We start from the raw sequence: 14,197 nt of genomic DNA, 5'->3' as shown, positions 1-14,197 counted from the left end.
AACTAAGTGGTATCATGTTTCTCAGTTCTTTTTCCTTTCTTTGTCCTATCAATAAAATGCAACTCAAGCGGAAAAGTTGGCAGACGAGCTGCGACCGTGCAGACGGGAACAACCCCTCTCCAACAGCTGTTGCAATAAAATCAAATGCCTGGTGTTTATTTTCTAGCGTTAGCAAACTTTTGAAATAGCTCTCCCACATACTATACTGTGAGTATACTATATGTGTATGTGTATATATATATATATATATATATATATATATGTGAGTATACTATATGTGTGTACACAGTCTCCCACCCCTGTTTTTACCGGAGTCTCGTTCGTGCTAACATAAAAATGATCTGCATTTGAAATGATCTGCATTTATATAGCGCTTTTCAAGTCAATGACTTCCCAAAGCGCTTTACATTGTGCTTCACATTTCCCAATAGTGGCCGTGATCTGTGCAGCCATGTAAGGCACTAACCTGCTTATTGGGGGTTCAGTGTCTTACCCAAGGACACTTCGGCATGTAACACGGACAAGCCGGGATTCGAACTGGGATCCCTTAATCCTAAAACGATCGCTCTACCTCCTGAGCTACTGCCGCCCCTAAAAATCTGTTATGTTAGCATATGATTAATGAACAAACCTAACATTAAAAAAATGTTTCAGATAAACATAAAAGAGGCATGTTGGTTTAACATATTATAATGGATACATGCACATGAATATATTATGTTGAGTAAACATAACTTTATTATGTGCAACCGATGTGTATAATATTTTAATGTTAAATCAACATACATTTTTTTCGGTGTGCAGTCGCGCGTGTGCATGCGCCAGGGCTTCTGATGAGGCTTGCCGCCTGCGCGCAAATGGGGAAAGGAGCACGCCCCCATCAATCAATAATTTATTGATAATTTTTCTTTTCATTATTTTTTTCGCTATTTATTTTTTCCCATCTTTTTTCTGACTTGATTTTTATTCCCCTCTTTCATCTGCTGTCGTGGAGGAGTTAGTGAGTCCCAATGATCCTAGGAGCTATGTTGTCTGGGGGCTTTAAGCCCCTGGTAGGGTCACCCATCACAAGCAGGTTGTAGCTGAGGGGCCAGACAATACGCTGATAAAAGACCATTTAAGACAACACAAAACTTTGGTCCATGATTTCCCTCGCCCGGACGTGGGTTACCAGGGGCCCCTCTGGAGCCTGGCTCGGAGGTGGGGGCCGCTGGCAACGCCTGGTGGCCGGGCTTTTGCTCACAGGGTTTGGCCGGGCACAGCCTGACGGGACGGCCTGGGTCTCTCTTCTCTTGGGCTCACCATCTGTGAGAGGGGTCGGGTGCCTAGAGAGCTGGGTAGCGGCTAAAGGAGGGGATCTTGGCGTGCCAATCCCTGGCTATAACTGGCTTTTGGGACATGGAATGTTACCTCTTTGGCCCGAGTTGGTGTGTGAGGTTGACAAGTTTCGACTAGATGTAGTCGGACTCACAACCACACACAGCTTGGGCTCTAGAAGCAGTCCTCTTGAGAGAGGTTGGACTCTCTTACTCTGTGGAGTTGCCCGTTGTGAGAGGCGTAGAAGCGTCACGCCATCAAAACTGTGTACTGTATAGTAAAGATGGGGCGCTGCTGACCTCGTCCCGGGACCTTGTGAATCGGTGGGAAGAATACTTCAAAGACCTCGTCAATCCCATTGTCGCGCCTTTCTCTGAGGTAGCAGAGCCAGGGGACTCTGAGATAGACTCTCATAACTCTGGGGTTGAAGTCACTGATGTGGTCAAAAAGCTCTTCAGTGGCAAGGCCACAGGGGTTGATGAGATCTGCCCGTAGTTCATTAAGGCTCTGGATGTTATGGCCGTGTCATGGTTGACACGCCTCTGCAACATTGCGTGTACGACGGGGAAAGTTCTGTGCTGTTGGCTTCCTCAGGCCGTGATCTTCAGCTCTTACACGAGCGATTCGCAGCCAAGTGTCAAGTGACCGGGATAAAGACCAGCACCTCCAAGGCCAAGACCATTGTACTCAGCCGGAAAAGGGTGGCATGCTCCTTTTGGGATGGGGATGAGATCCTGCCCCAAGTGGAGGAGTTCAAGTATCTTGGGGTCTTGTTCACGAGTTAGGGTTGGATGGAACGGGAGATCGACAGACGGATAGGTCCAGTGTGGGCTGCCATGTGGACCTTCTACTGGTCCGTCGTGGTGAAGAGGGACCGAGCCGCGTCTTTCCCCTTATCTACTGTTTTATTTTTTTATTTCTTTTCTTTCTTTTTCCTATATTTTTTTTCAGCTTTTCATTTTTCTTTTACTTTCTTTTTTTCCGTTTTTTCCCTTTATTTTTTCATTTATTGTTTTTCGTTTTCTCTTTTTTTTATTTTTCTCTATTTTTTTCTCCTTTTTTGTTTACAAAAAAGCTGACTGAGAATAAGATTTTCGGTTTGAGTCTTGGTAGTTTGTGTTCTTCCATGTGCTTTTTAGCTCATGTTTTTTAGTTGCACTATACAATACAGCGAGAATCTAGTGGTCAAATATAACACACTGTCCCTTAAAGCGCTACAAAATGTAATAAAAAATAAAGAGCTCAGGTGTTGTTTTTTAACCCACTCATCCAGTAGCTGTGATATTGAATCCAGTGAAATCACTTATTGTGAAGTTGTGTTTGTATTTTGAGGATCTCATACTCATTCAATACACCAGTGGTGTCAAAAATGCAGACCCGTCAAGTCAAGTCAAGTCAAGTCATTTTTATTTGTATAGCCCTAAATCACGAAGAGTCTCAAAGGGCTTCACAGATTGTTACACTATATTACACAAACTATTTTCAACCGACAAGAGGAGTAGGTTATTCGTATGCAATGGAGTAGAAGTGAGTTTTAAGTTTAGATTTAAACATTTCCACTGAGGTTGCAGATCGAATCTCAGGGGGAAGAGCATTCCACAGCACCGGAGCCCGGATGGAGAACGCTCTCGAACCAGCAGAAGACTTCTTTGCTCTCGGGATCATCAGAAGACCAGCACTCTCAGATCGTAGGCTTCGGACCGGGACATAGTGGCAGATCAGATCTGAAAGATAAGAGGGAGCAAGTCCATGTATGATTTTGTACAATACTAAGAGAACTTTGAAGTCACATCTTTGGCTAACTGGGAGCCAATGCAGGTTAGCCATAATCGGTGTTATGTGATCGTACTTTTTTGTCCTAGTTAAAAGCCTCGCTGCGGCATTTTGTACTAGCTGAAGAGACTTGATTCTGGACTTCGGGAGACCGGAGAGTAGTGCATTGCAGTAATCGAGACGGGAGGTAACAAATGCATGAATTATTGTTTCCGCATCAGACTGAGACAGTATTGAACGGATTTTAGCAATGTTGCGAAGATGGAAGAAGGCAGTTCTAGTAATTTGCTTTACATGCATCTCAAAGGTCAAGGGTTTTAATCTGGACTGCAAGAAAACATTGAGAGAAGCACAAGAAAAAAATAGTTGCACTTTTATATAAAGTAAGTCCAATTGATGTTGCCAAAGCCTGGTGCCACTCACAAACCAAATTGAGCTGGATTTATTTCTCCCTCTCTCCCTCTCTCTCTCTCTCTCTCTCTCTGTCTTTGTCTTACAATTTCTTTATCTCCCCTCTCTCTTTCTCTCTTTCGTTCTTGCTCTCATTCTTGTTCTTACTTCTTCTGTTTCTCCCTGATTTTTTCTCCTTTCTCTCTCTCTCTCTCTCTCTTTCTCTCTCTCTCTCTCTCTCTCTCTCTCTTTCCTTCTCTTTCATATACTAGTACGACTCCACATGATTGCATGAGGCCCCCGGGCTAAAATGCCTTTGACACCGCTGCTATGCTGGCTGGATCCCTTAATCACTTGGATCGTATGCACCATTTTCCTTTTGTGTGTCTTGGGCGCCCATCCCTATCCAGGCCAACAAATTTTCCTCCTGGTCTCGAACCAGGGATCTTTTGCGTGTCAGGCGAATGTGCTAACCACTGCACTTCAATAAAGTTCACTATCAATTAGATTTGGGACAAACGGTCTATTGGTGCAAACGTGTAGTACAGCCCTCGTAAATGCAATGAGAACTTTTGTCAACTTGAGGTCGCTTTTCTCCTATAAACATCTCGCTTTTTACTTATGCAATTTACAACACTGTCAGTTGCAAAGACAATTTATGTCCGCTTGAGGTCACCACTTCTCACCAGACAGCTATTGCCAAAACGTTTCTCTCCAATGTTCGAAGCGTGCATTCTTAAGTCATCAATGGCAATATTTTCTCGCTAGGTTGATCGCGGCGATACTTTGCACTCTGCAAATAAGTTAGTCATCAAAAATTAATTAATTTCAATGCACAGTGTAGGTCAGGAAGTCCGCAGGCGCTTCCTTCTTTATGCATTGGACTGCTGCAAACATGAACCAATTGGCTTTCAAATTTAGATAAATTCCTCAAATTACGTCAGACATTAGGATATTACTTCGTAAAGGGACAGTGTGTAATATTTGACCACCAGATGTCACTGTATCATGTAATGCAACCTAAAAAGAGTGCACAAAGAATGCAAACTATGGAGACTTAAAGTGACCAAACTGCAACATTTTTTTACCTAGCCAAGAAAGAAAATAAAAAGAGTTAGAATAAGTATGAAGAAATCAGGAAAGAAATAAGGGGAGAGAGAAGAAGAAAGAATAAAAAAAAGTAAAATTAAAACAGGAAAAAAATAATGATAAGTAAAGGATAAGAGGAGAAAAATTAAGAAAAATAAGAATAATAAATAAGAAAAACAGTAAAGAAAATTAAAAATGGAACTAAATATAAAATAAAGAAAACAAGGAAAAAGAAGAAAATCGAAGAACAAGAAGTGAGAAAGAAAAAAAAAGGAGAACAAAATTGGAAAAAGAAAGAAAAAGTAAAGAGAAAGAGAACAATAAAGAATATACATAATATAAACAAAAAGATGGAAAAAGTGGGATCTTTTTTGTTCATTTTCCTTGTTTTGTTTTATTTATTTCCTTTTTTTTCTTGTTTTTTTCCAACTTTCTTTTTTCTTTCTTTGCAAAAAACTGGGCACAAAAAGAAAGAAACAGAGCAGTTTTGTCGGTTTGTGTCACCAATATTAAAATGTTCTTACTGTTTTTTTCCCTTGCACTACACAATACCGTGACATCTAGTGGTCAAATATTACAAATATTGCTTAAAAAGTGATGCAAAGTCACAGATAAATAATGTCACAAATTGATTTGTGTATCTGCAACGCCGTCGTCATCTTGTCCTTTATTGGCTCATTGTCATGCACGTATATTCGTGGTGGGTGGGGGTGTTTGTCTTTGGAATTAATATATTGAAATAATTGCATCTGAATTGCATCATCAGTGCGATTTCTCAAATTGCACGTTTGGAATGAAAAGCAAATGTGGAGAAAATGCTAAATACATTGAAACAATTTCGACAATGAATATTTAGTTCTTCAACATGGCTCCTTTCGGACGCAGACAACAACATTAACAGCAGCCAATTGGAGACTTGCCGCGGAAATTTTAAGCCAATTAGAAGATAGAAAACCGCCACCGACCAATTAGATTGATGCGTCTACCCGACCAATGGGACGGCGGATTGCGCCGCGCGGCCATACCTCCCAGCCAATGGGCGTCCCCCAGGGCTGCGGAGTGGGGGCGAGCGTCGATCGGGCCCAATCCGCGGCTCAGTACCGGTGCCGGGGACTGGTACCCACGAACCGCCACCGAGAGGAACCAAAGCCAGCGCGTCACGACGGGACCGCCAACCCGGGGACGGTGCGCAGCCAGGCGAATTAAAGCCTCAGGTGAGCGCGAGGATGCGGACGGGGCCTCCTTGGCAAGAAAAGGCGGGTGGATTCGCGGAGGCGGCCTGGTCGGCAGCGGCGCTTCGCTAGTCGGGCTGCCGGTCGGCGTTTTTCTCGTCTGTACGCTGGAGGACAAAGAGTGTCTCGGTTCGGGTTGCGGTTGTCGGTGACTCGCTGCGGCCATTTATTGAAGCGTTTGGTATTCGGAGCTCAGTTGTCTTGCATAGGATTGGCGTTGAGACGACACCGACCCCCCAACAACCCCCCCCCCCCATCCCTTATATCGCTATCCCAAGTGTTTAGACGTGGATGGCTTAGTGAAGACTTCATTGTTTGCTGCTTGGGCTTCCAGGCGAGCGAGCTCCCGCAGGACCCTACGCGTTGAGGGCCGCTGTTATGCCGATAAATGCATCCCTGCCGAGATTTGCATCCCCTCGCTACTATAACCACTTTTACCTGGTTTTATCTCACTTTTATATCACTTTTCGGGAATGTCATGACAAAGATATAACAAAAACCATTTCGTTTTGCATTTGTTGGGAATGTAATACAACTTAATCCATTCCGTCTTTGTATTCGTTGTGAATGTAATCGAACGGTAATGCACATCGTATATAAATCACTTGACAACTGTTATGCACTCTACCATAAAGCTTATTATGCTAAAATAAGCTTTATGGTAGAGTGTATAACAGTTTTAATACGAGCGATTTGAGTAGAAAAAGGCAAAATAAACATGTTACCTCCTCAAAAGTGACATAAATGCGGTGTGCATTACCGTTCGATTACATTCACAACAAATACAAAGACGGAATGGTTTATGTTGTATTACATTCCCAACAAATGCAGACGAAGTGGTTTTGGTTATATGTTCGCCATTATATTCCTGAAAAGTGATATAATAGTGAGATAAAACCAGGTAAAAGTGGTTATAGTAGCCAGGGGATGCAAATCTCGGCAGGGATGCCTTTCTCGGCACAACACCGCCCCAGAGCCCTAGGCACCCCCCCCCCCCCCCTTTCTGGCTGCCCCTCCGCAATTAGGAAAAAGAGGGGGGAAATGCTTCAGCAATTTACGTGCACGTTCAACTGGCAGCAGGCGGGCAGGCAGGCGAGCACCTTAATGGCGTCCGCGAGCGACCATCGCGGCCAGGCCCGATTTTAACCCAAGTGGCAGAAAAACTCGGCAAGAATTCACTTGGGAAGCAAAAAGCAATTGTCAACTACATGTGTCTAGTCAACTTTGGGGACAACAAAGAACAGCAGGCGCTCAGTTTTTATCTTGTTTTTATACATTTTGACTTGCAAAAATCAAGTTTGCATCTCCAAGGCAATTAATTGTCTTAGTTTGGGGCATCATTTTTATTACAGTATAATAGAATTTTCTTTATTGTTACCGATAGCAGCGTTCTGAAACATTGTATGTAACAAAATTAGAGATGGCACTCCAGGGTAAACCTGTAATGAAGACTTTAAAAAGAAAAAGTTAAAAGATTGTCAGGGTGAATAGGTAAAATATTGCCAACGCCTTGCTTAGAAACTGGTGTAAGTAAAATTAATACAGCAATAAAAAATAAACTGCATCGTAAAGAAAAGAAGTGCAATAACATTTGGCAGCAACTGAAATCCCCAAATAAGTTGCGTAGTATATATTTCTTGATTTGTGCAATAATATACGCTATAGCGGCAGCAAAAACACTTGCAGGATATACATATATGCAGACTAGTTTGTGGTGATGGCCTTGTCAAAGAACCTCTAAGTCTGTTGGTCCTTGTTTTTTTTATAGAACCTGTAGCACTTACCACAGGGCAACAGGTCAAAGAGGCGATGGCCAGAGTGGGAAGAATCTTATTTAATGTTGACGCTTCTGCTGCAGTATCGCAAGCCAAGAATGTCCTTTAGAATGGGGAGAGAGCAGCTGATGATCTTCTGGGCTGTGTTGATTACTCTCTGTACGATTTTCTTATTCGCTACTCTGCTCCCACAATACCACACGATGATGCCGTGTGCCAGATGCTAATCGCTGTGGCTTTGTAGTAGGACACCAGAAGCTACTGTTCCAGGTTGTTCCTAGTAGATAGCAAACTCATTTCCTCGACAAATTCCTTAAAACAGTGGTCCCCAACCACTGGGCTATGAATTGGTACGGCCCATGGGTCGTTTGGTACAGGGTTCCACGGACAAAAAACTAGGTTCCATCATTTATTTATTTATTCACTTCCGTTTCAGACTCAACTTGGACCTCAGCTTGAATTGGTGAGGGATCATTATAACCAAATATATGCGCTTTGAGCCGATCCGTAGAATACTTAACTGCAGCCCACTACATAAATGATGGTAAGCAAACTTGTCAATGCGAAAAAACTTAGGGCAACAGAGTTTGAAGATGGTGCATGTTTCCCTACGTCCAGAACGCGACACAGAGTCAACATAACACCAACACACTTTTCACCTGGGTTGGTTAAATATGGTGAGCTGTTAAATTTGAGTACCGTATTTTCCGCAGTATAAGGCGCACCGAAAAGGCTTTTTTTTTTTTTTTTTTTTTTCCCAAAAACTGACCATGCGCCTTATAATACAGTGCGCCTTATATATGGATCAATATTAAGTAGCAAGGTCTCGCAACAAAGGCAAGCAGCCGCCGACTAGATTTTTCCTCGTAGGGGATGTGGTCCGCAGTGTATGCTGGGATACATATCCCGGCGTTTCATTTCCCAGCCAATGTGTCAATCATTTGAATCGATCACTATTGGCTAAAGTTATTCGGAGGTAAAGGGGGCGGATCCTTTTTATCATTTACAGGCTCGCATAAGCTAAAGGGGCAAAACAAAGCCTGCAATTGGCCGAAAAATATGAATGTGAATAGCAAGTTTGGTTGTCTACGGCATAGAGGAAACATGTTTTACCATTCTGTATTTGTAAATATTTTAGTCTCCTGGATTTACTACACTCACGGATATAAGAGGACCATGGTTGCACATTATTGTTGAACGCAACGACTTCGGTGAGCTACTCCGGCTATATATTTTCCCAGTATCTTGTTTCAGAGTGATGTCGATGTTTTTCTGATGGGTCTTTTTTTAAATTCGATTCCAAATGTTTATTGTCATATGCACAGTAAAGTTGCGAGCGAAAAAGAAAAAAGTAACTAAGGAATGGTTGGCATTTCTTGAATCCCAAGACTTTAACCTTCTGAATGATATTTGGAACGATGCATTTGAGTGACATCCTACGGACGCCGCATCCGCACGTGTCTACGACACGTATTTGCTTCTTTGCAAGCTTTCGGAATGTTAAGGGGGTAATAAGTTTGACTGAACTATCTGACTGTTTTGTCGACGTTCCCATTGTAGCGCCTTATAATAATGTGCGCCTTATGTATGGAAGATATAGGACCAAAAACTATTTTTTGGGGGTGCGCCCTATAACCCGGTGCGCCCTATAGTGCGGAAAATACGGTACTTGCCATGCAAATCAACTGGCATTTTGCGTTAAGTGTTACAATATAAATCAGAATGTTGCACAGCGTTGGCACAGAGTTGCTCCTGTCATGTGATCTTTATGCAATGTTACGAGGACACACAAATGTTGCACCTGATTACACAGTAGATTTACGCTCGTTAATATTATCCATCCAACCATTATCTGCACCGCTTATCCTCATTAGGGTCGCAAGTGTGCTGGAGCTATCTGCGGGCAGTGGGCAGGGGACACCCTGAACTGGTTGCCAGCCAGTTGCAGGTCGTTAATATCATTATTAGTATCATTTATGTTATCATCATTAATGTTATCATTATTATTATAGAAAAAACGCATGCTTATTGTCGCCTTTGAGCCGGGGCACTGAACATATAGTCAGACATTAAACCGGTCAGTGGTACAGAAAAGGTTGGGGATCGCTGCCTTAAAAATTGAAGGCAGCGGAAGTCCATCAACTTGAGAATGGGAGCCAAAGAAAAGCGGACAAAAATCTTTTCAATGATGAAAACCTCAACTACGGATCCTGCTTACTTTCGAACGAGATAGGTTCCGGATGATCGTTCGTAAGTTGAATTTGTTCGTAAGTTGCTTTAGTGCTATATTTTGTATGTTTAAGGTTTGTATAAGTATGCTTAAGGTTTGTATAAGTAACCTGTATTGTTTTGTACTAAAAAAATAAACATTTAATAAAATAATATGCTCTATTAAGGTAAATAAAGTGAAGTTTAACTTACTTGTGGAAGATGGGCTTCAAGAGTTGGGGTACTTCCTCCTTCGTGGAAGAAAGTGAGCGAAAAAAAAAAACTATTTTATAAACCGCTTGAATCTTATTCCACTTTTATTTCAAAAGAAATGTCTCGCCTCTTCTTTACACTTCATGCCAACCATTTTGAATGGATGCATGATATCTTAAACAATAAAAATGTCAAAGTCCTTAGTGCCCTGGAGATGTAGTATGGTATGTTTACACACGAACTGGGAAGAGGAAGTGAATTTCTTCTTCGGGGTGGATGTTGGGTGAGCCTTCACAGCGCCACGCGGCGGAAAGAAGTACTACATTACTGTCCTCTACTCGGAAAAAGGTGCACACAATACAAAATCTAACTTACAGCAATGTCCAGATATTTTTCGACATCACAAAGAAAATATTGGTGTCTACCGTTTTTTGTAAGTCAAATGGTCGTGAGTAGGGGAGCGTCTGTATTGCTCTTGGCCCATTGCAAGGATTTTCTTGTCGACTTTTGCTGCTTAAATTGAATGACTTAGTATAGTGAGATCCTGCATTTTTCATGTCCAAGACGGCGTTTTCTTGCCTTGCACGCAAAATATTGTAATTATTGTTCGACTCATGTTGCTGTACATCAAGTGTAATAATGTTGGACATTTTTTCCATCACCAGCAGTAATTTAGAATAGAGTAGTATTTACTAGCATTCATATCAATGTATTGAAACATTTAACGACTTAAAAGAGATATAAAGTATTGGGAAACTCACAGGGTGGTATTTTGTATTGAATTGATTACCGTAAAATCCGGACTATAGAGCGCACCTGATTATAAGCCGCATGCGCCCACATTAAAACATGTAACACAATCACAAAATTAACCCATATTGAATACAAAGTACACAGTCCAGAAACCACAGCCGGTAAAATTAACGGAAAATGACACCGGTACTTAAGGTTTGATGCAGACCTGCAGAGGTAGGGAAAAATATATATCCACTATTGTCCGCTGCGTCCACAAACACGTCTCACCATTACTCCACTTCCCGTCAGCCCCCGTTGTTTTCGCCCCTTCTTTTTGATTCGCCCGTGGAACACATATCAGAATAAGTCTCTAAAATGAATACATTACAAAAATATACAGTTGCAAATACATATTATACACGGTTACACATATTTACAAAGAAAGACGGTAGACCGAGAGAGTTTTCAAAGCTTTAATCATAATATTATAACTTTCATCCCAAACCGTGCCTGTGAAGAGTAGCAAAACGCTACTAGCTACACGCTCGCACCACAGTGAATGGCTCTGTTAAAAAAACATACCGTACTTGTAGTAATCACGGTAAACCGTCCTCATCTTCCTCCTTATAACTGACGTCATCAAAGTCGTCTTCCCCAGTATGGGAAAGAGACTATGTCATATGGACGTCGTCCCACGCTCCCTTATTCATAAACATGCTAGCAACACGTTTGCAAAGTAAAGTTTACGTGCAGTAGCTCTGTTTCCTTCTTTATTGGACTGCTCGATTGCATTTAGCTTGAAAGCTGCGTCATGTGCCTTTCTTTTTGCAATTTGCATGGTTATTTAATTTGTGCACAAGATAAGAAGTTGCAGTCTTCCTCGGCGCATATATTCCACCGGTCTAAATCTTACCTTTTGTACCCGAGCGCCGCTGGCGGCTGTTAGGAAAATTACATAAATTGGCCACATCACTGAATAAGCTGCAGGGTTGAACGTTTGGGAAAAAAGTAGTGGCTTATAGTCTGGAATTTACGGTAGTCTTTATTTTCATTTATAACAATGAGTGAACATTGTTTGCAATTAGACATTGCATTACAGGATAAACACGTTAGAATGAAATAAGAAAGATGTGATGGGCAAAAGTATGTTCCATATTTGTATGTTCCAAATATGTAAGGTTGTGCTATGAGACTGGTGTAGGTTGTTCTATCTATCGACCTTGGTCATATCCCTCAAGAGGGGTGACCGACAGCAAGACACACACATACAAATACAAAGAAAATAAAAGGGAAATAAATAGCAAAAAAAAACCCACACAAAAATTTTTGGACCATGGCCAACCCAATTGCCCAAACACCCAAACAAGTTAGGCACCTCGGCACCCAAGTTGGTCATGCTTTCGTCCCTCCAGATGAAAAGGGACACCAGGAAGCGGCCATGTCACTCGGGTCAGAGTAACACAACACACTCTGCAGTAGCTCAGGAGGTAGAGCGCTCGTCTTGGGATCAAGGGATCCCAGTTCGAAATCCCGGCTTGTCCATGTTACATGTCGAAGTGTCCTTGGGTAAGACACTGAACCCCTAATACCCCCAATAAGCAGGTTAGCGTCTTACATGGCTGCAATACAAGGCCGCTATTGGGAAATGTGAAGCACACTGTGAAGCGCTTTGGGAAGTCATTGACTTGAAAAGCGCTATATAAATGCAGATCATTTCATTTCATTCAACAGCAGGGCCCGACAGCTTTCACTGGTTTACCCCTGCCGCATCATACGGGTGCCCAGCCCATCCTTAAGAACGCGTCCACAATCCCACTATCCTTTCACAACACCTCTCCACTCCTTTCTAGGAGTAGGTTGTAACAATAGTAAAATAAAAAAAGTCGTGCAAAAACATTTTAGCAGTAACATGAATTCCCAAATAAGTACCCATTAGTAGGGCTATACGATTGACCGAAATTTAATTGATATTGCGATGTGACGTCGTGCGATTAACATTGCATTTTTTTTCAAGAATTTACTGTAAACGGCAACCCTAACAAAGCTTTCCAGAAGCGATTGCTGTTTACTTAAATTCAACCCAGTTAACAATCCAGTAAAGTTCACCTAAAATCCCAATCTGAGACATACCTAAACTAAATTGACTGCTGTTGTTGGACTTTTTGGAGAATCGGACAGCACTTGTCTCTTTGAAAGGATTACACTCTAAGGTTTTGTCACCAACTGAAATAATCATTGCAAGTGATACTAACTAACAATAAGTAATCTAAGTTGGAACACATAGAAATAGAAGGTTTTTATTCTGGCGTGATTTTTTTGGGGGGGGCAATCACATGCCTGCAGAAAAGTGTATAATGTGGATCTTAGCTGGAAAACAGCTGGGACAATAGCTTGAAGCCTCAACAGTCTGACGATCCAGTCACTAGTGTTAACCCTTGGATGCATAAGTGGGTTTTTATTCTTCAAAATCTTATAAAATCAATATATATATATATATATATATATATATATATATATATGGGTATAGATATATTTGATATAGATAACTACAGGTATTTCTCATTAAACATATTCATGGCATGATGCCATTTATTTGTTTCCCCGCTAATTTTCTACCCCACTCATGGAAGATTGCATGTGATAGGTCATACATCCAAGGGTTAAGTAGTTCCCAAAAAAAAACTAGCACAGGAAATGCACTTGTCTTTCAAAATAAAAAATGAAATTGAAGTTACAATAATGGTCTAAAAATTCACAACAAGTTTTTACCAAAATCGTGCAGCTCAATGATAATGCAGAGATGTATATTTTTCACCGTTTTGTGAACTTGTCTAGGGTCGTTATGGCAATGCTTAGGGAAGAAACTGAATTTTTAAAAAGCTTTGCAGGTGTAAAAATATCTAGTTTTTGTTCTGCGTAGTGTATTTGGTTAGCAAATCCAATGGAAAGATGCACTACTTACCTTCTCACTTTTTGCTGCTTCTGTGCAAATGTACATGAATTATCACACAAACATGCATTTTTAAAAATACTTGAAGATAAAAATGTTTGTATTTATTTGACTTAACACGAGGCTCACCTCAAGGGAGCTGATGTACTTGTTGGCCATCTTGCTGCTACGGGAACCACAAAAATACAAAAACCTTGTGAAAAGCAAAAGAAGAAGAAAAAGAATAATGGTGCAGTTTGGTCGGTTTGAGTCCCTACAGCTTTACAGTACTCGTTTTCGGTAGCAGGACACAATTCAGCCCTATCGAGTGGATAAATATTACACACTGTCCCTTTAAAATACAACTACTTGCCTCCCAAAAACCTTTGGCTAAAAAGAGAAGTAAAATGTTGCAGTTGCTCACAATAATTGTTTGCAGTGTGTATTCTTATTTGTGCTTTGTTGGTTGCACAACACAATACAGCGACACAAGTGGTAACAAATTACACGGTGTCCCTTTAATGTTAGTCTGGAGA

At 41.4% G+C, this 14,197-nt stretch overlaps 2 protein-coding genes across 2 annotated transcripts in view; one reads left to right on the top strand and one right to left on the bottom strand.

Moving 5' to 3' along the window:
- Positions 1 to 2,805: 2,805 nt before the first annotated feature.
- LOC148370597 (uncharacterized) lies at positions 2,806 to 6,017 on the bottom strand. The gene is made up of 2 exons (XM_088328288.1): positions 5,595 to 6,017; positions 2,806 to 3,041 (listed from the first exon to the last, which is right to left on the bottom strand). The coding sequence occupies exons 1-2, from the start codon at positions 5,965 to 5,967 to the stop codon at positions 2,821 to 2,823; spliced, it is 594 nt and encodes a 197-aa protein (XP_088184414.1). The 5' UTR covers positions 5,968 to 6,017; the 3' UTR covers positions 2,806 to 2,820.
- Positions 5,640 to 14,197, top strand: part of gatad2b (GATA zinc finger domain containing 2B) — a 62,460-nt gene continuing 53,902 nt past the window's right edge. The window contains exon 1 of the mRNA XM_088328282.1: positions 5,640 to 5,783. The gene's annotated coding sequence lies outside the window, so the exon portion shown is untranslated. The remainder of the gene's footprint in view (positions 5,784 to 14,197) is intronic.

This window comes from Urocampus carinirostris, chromosome 2, assembly GCF_059441175.1.
Source record: "Urocampus carinirostris isolate Australia breed hairy pipefish chromosome 2, RoL_Ucar_1.0, whole genome shotgun sequence".
Taxonomy (NCBI): domain Eukaryota; kingdom Metazoa; phylum Chordata; class Actinopteri; order Syngnathiformes; family Syngnathidae; genus Urocampus; species Urocampus carinirostris.
Note: the sequence above shows the minus strand (reverse complement) of the source record. Positions and strands in the feature narration are given on the sequence as shown.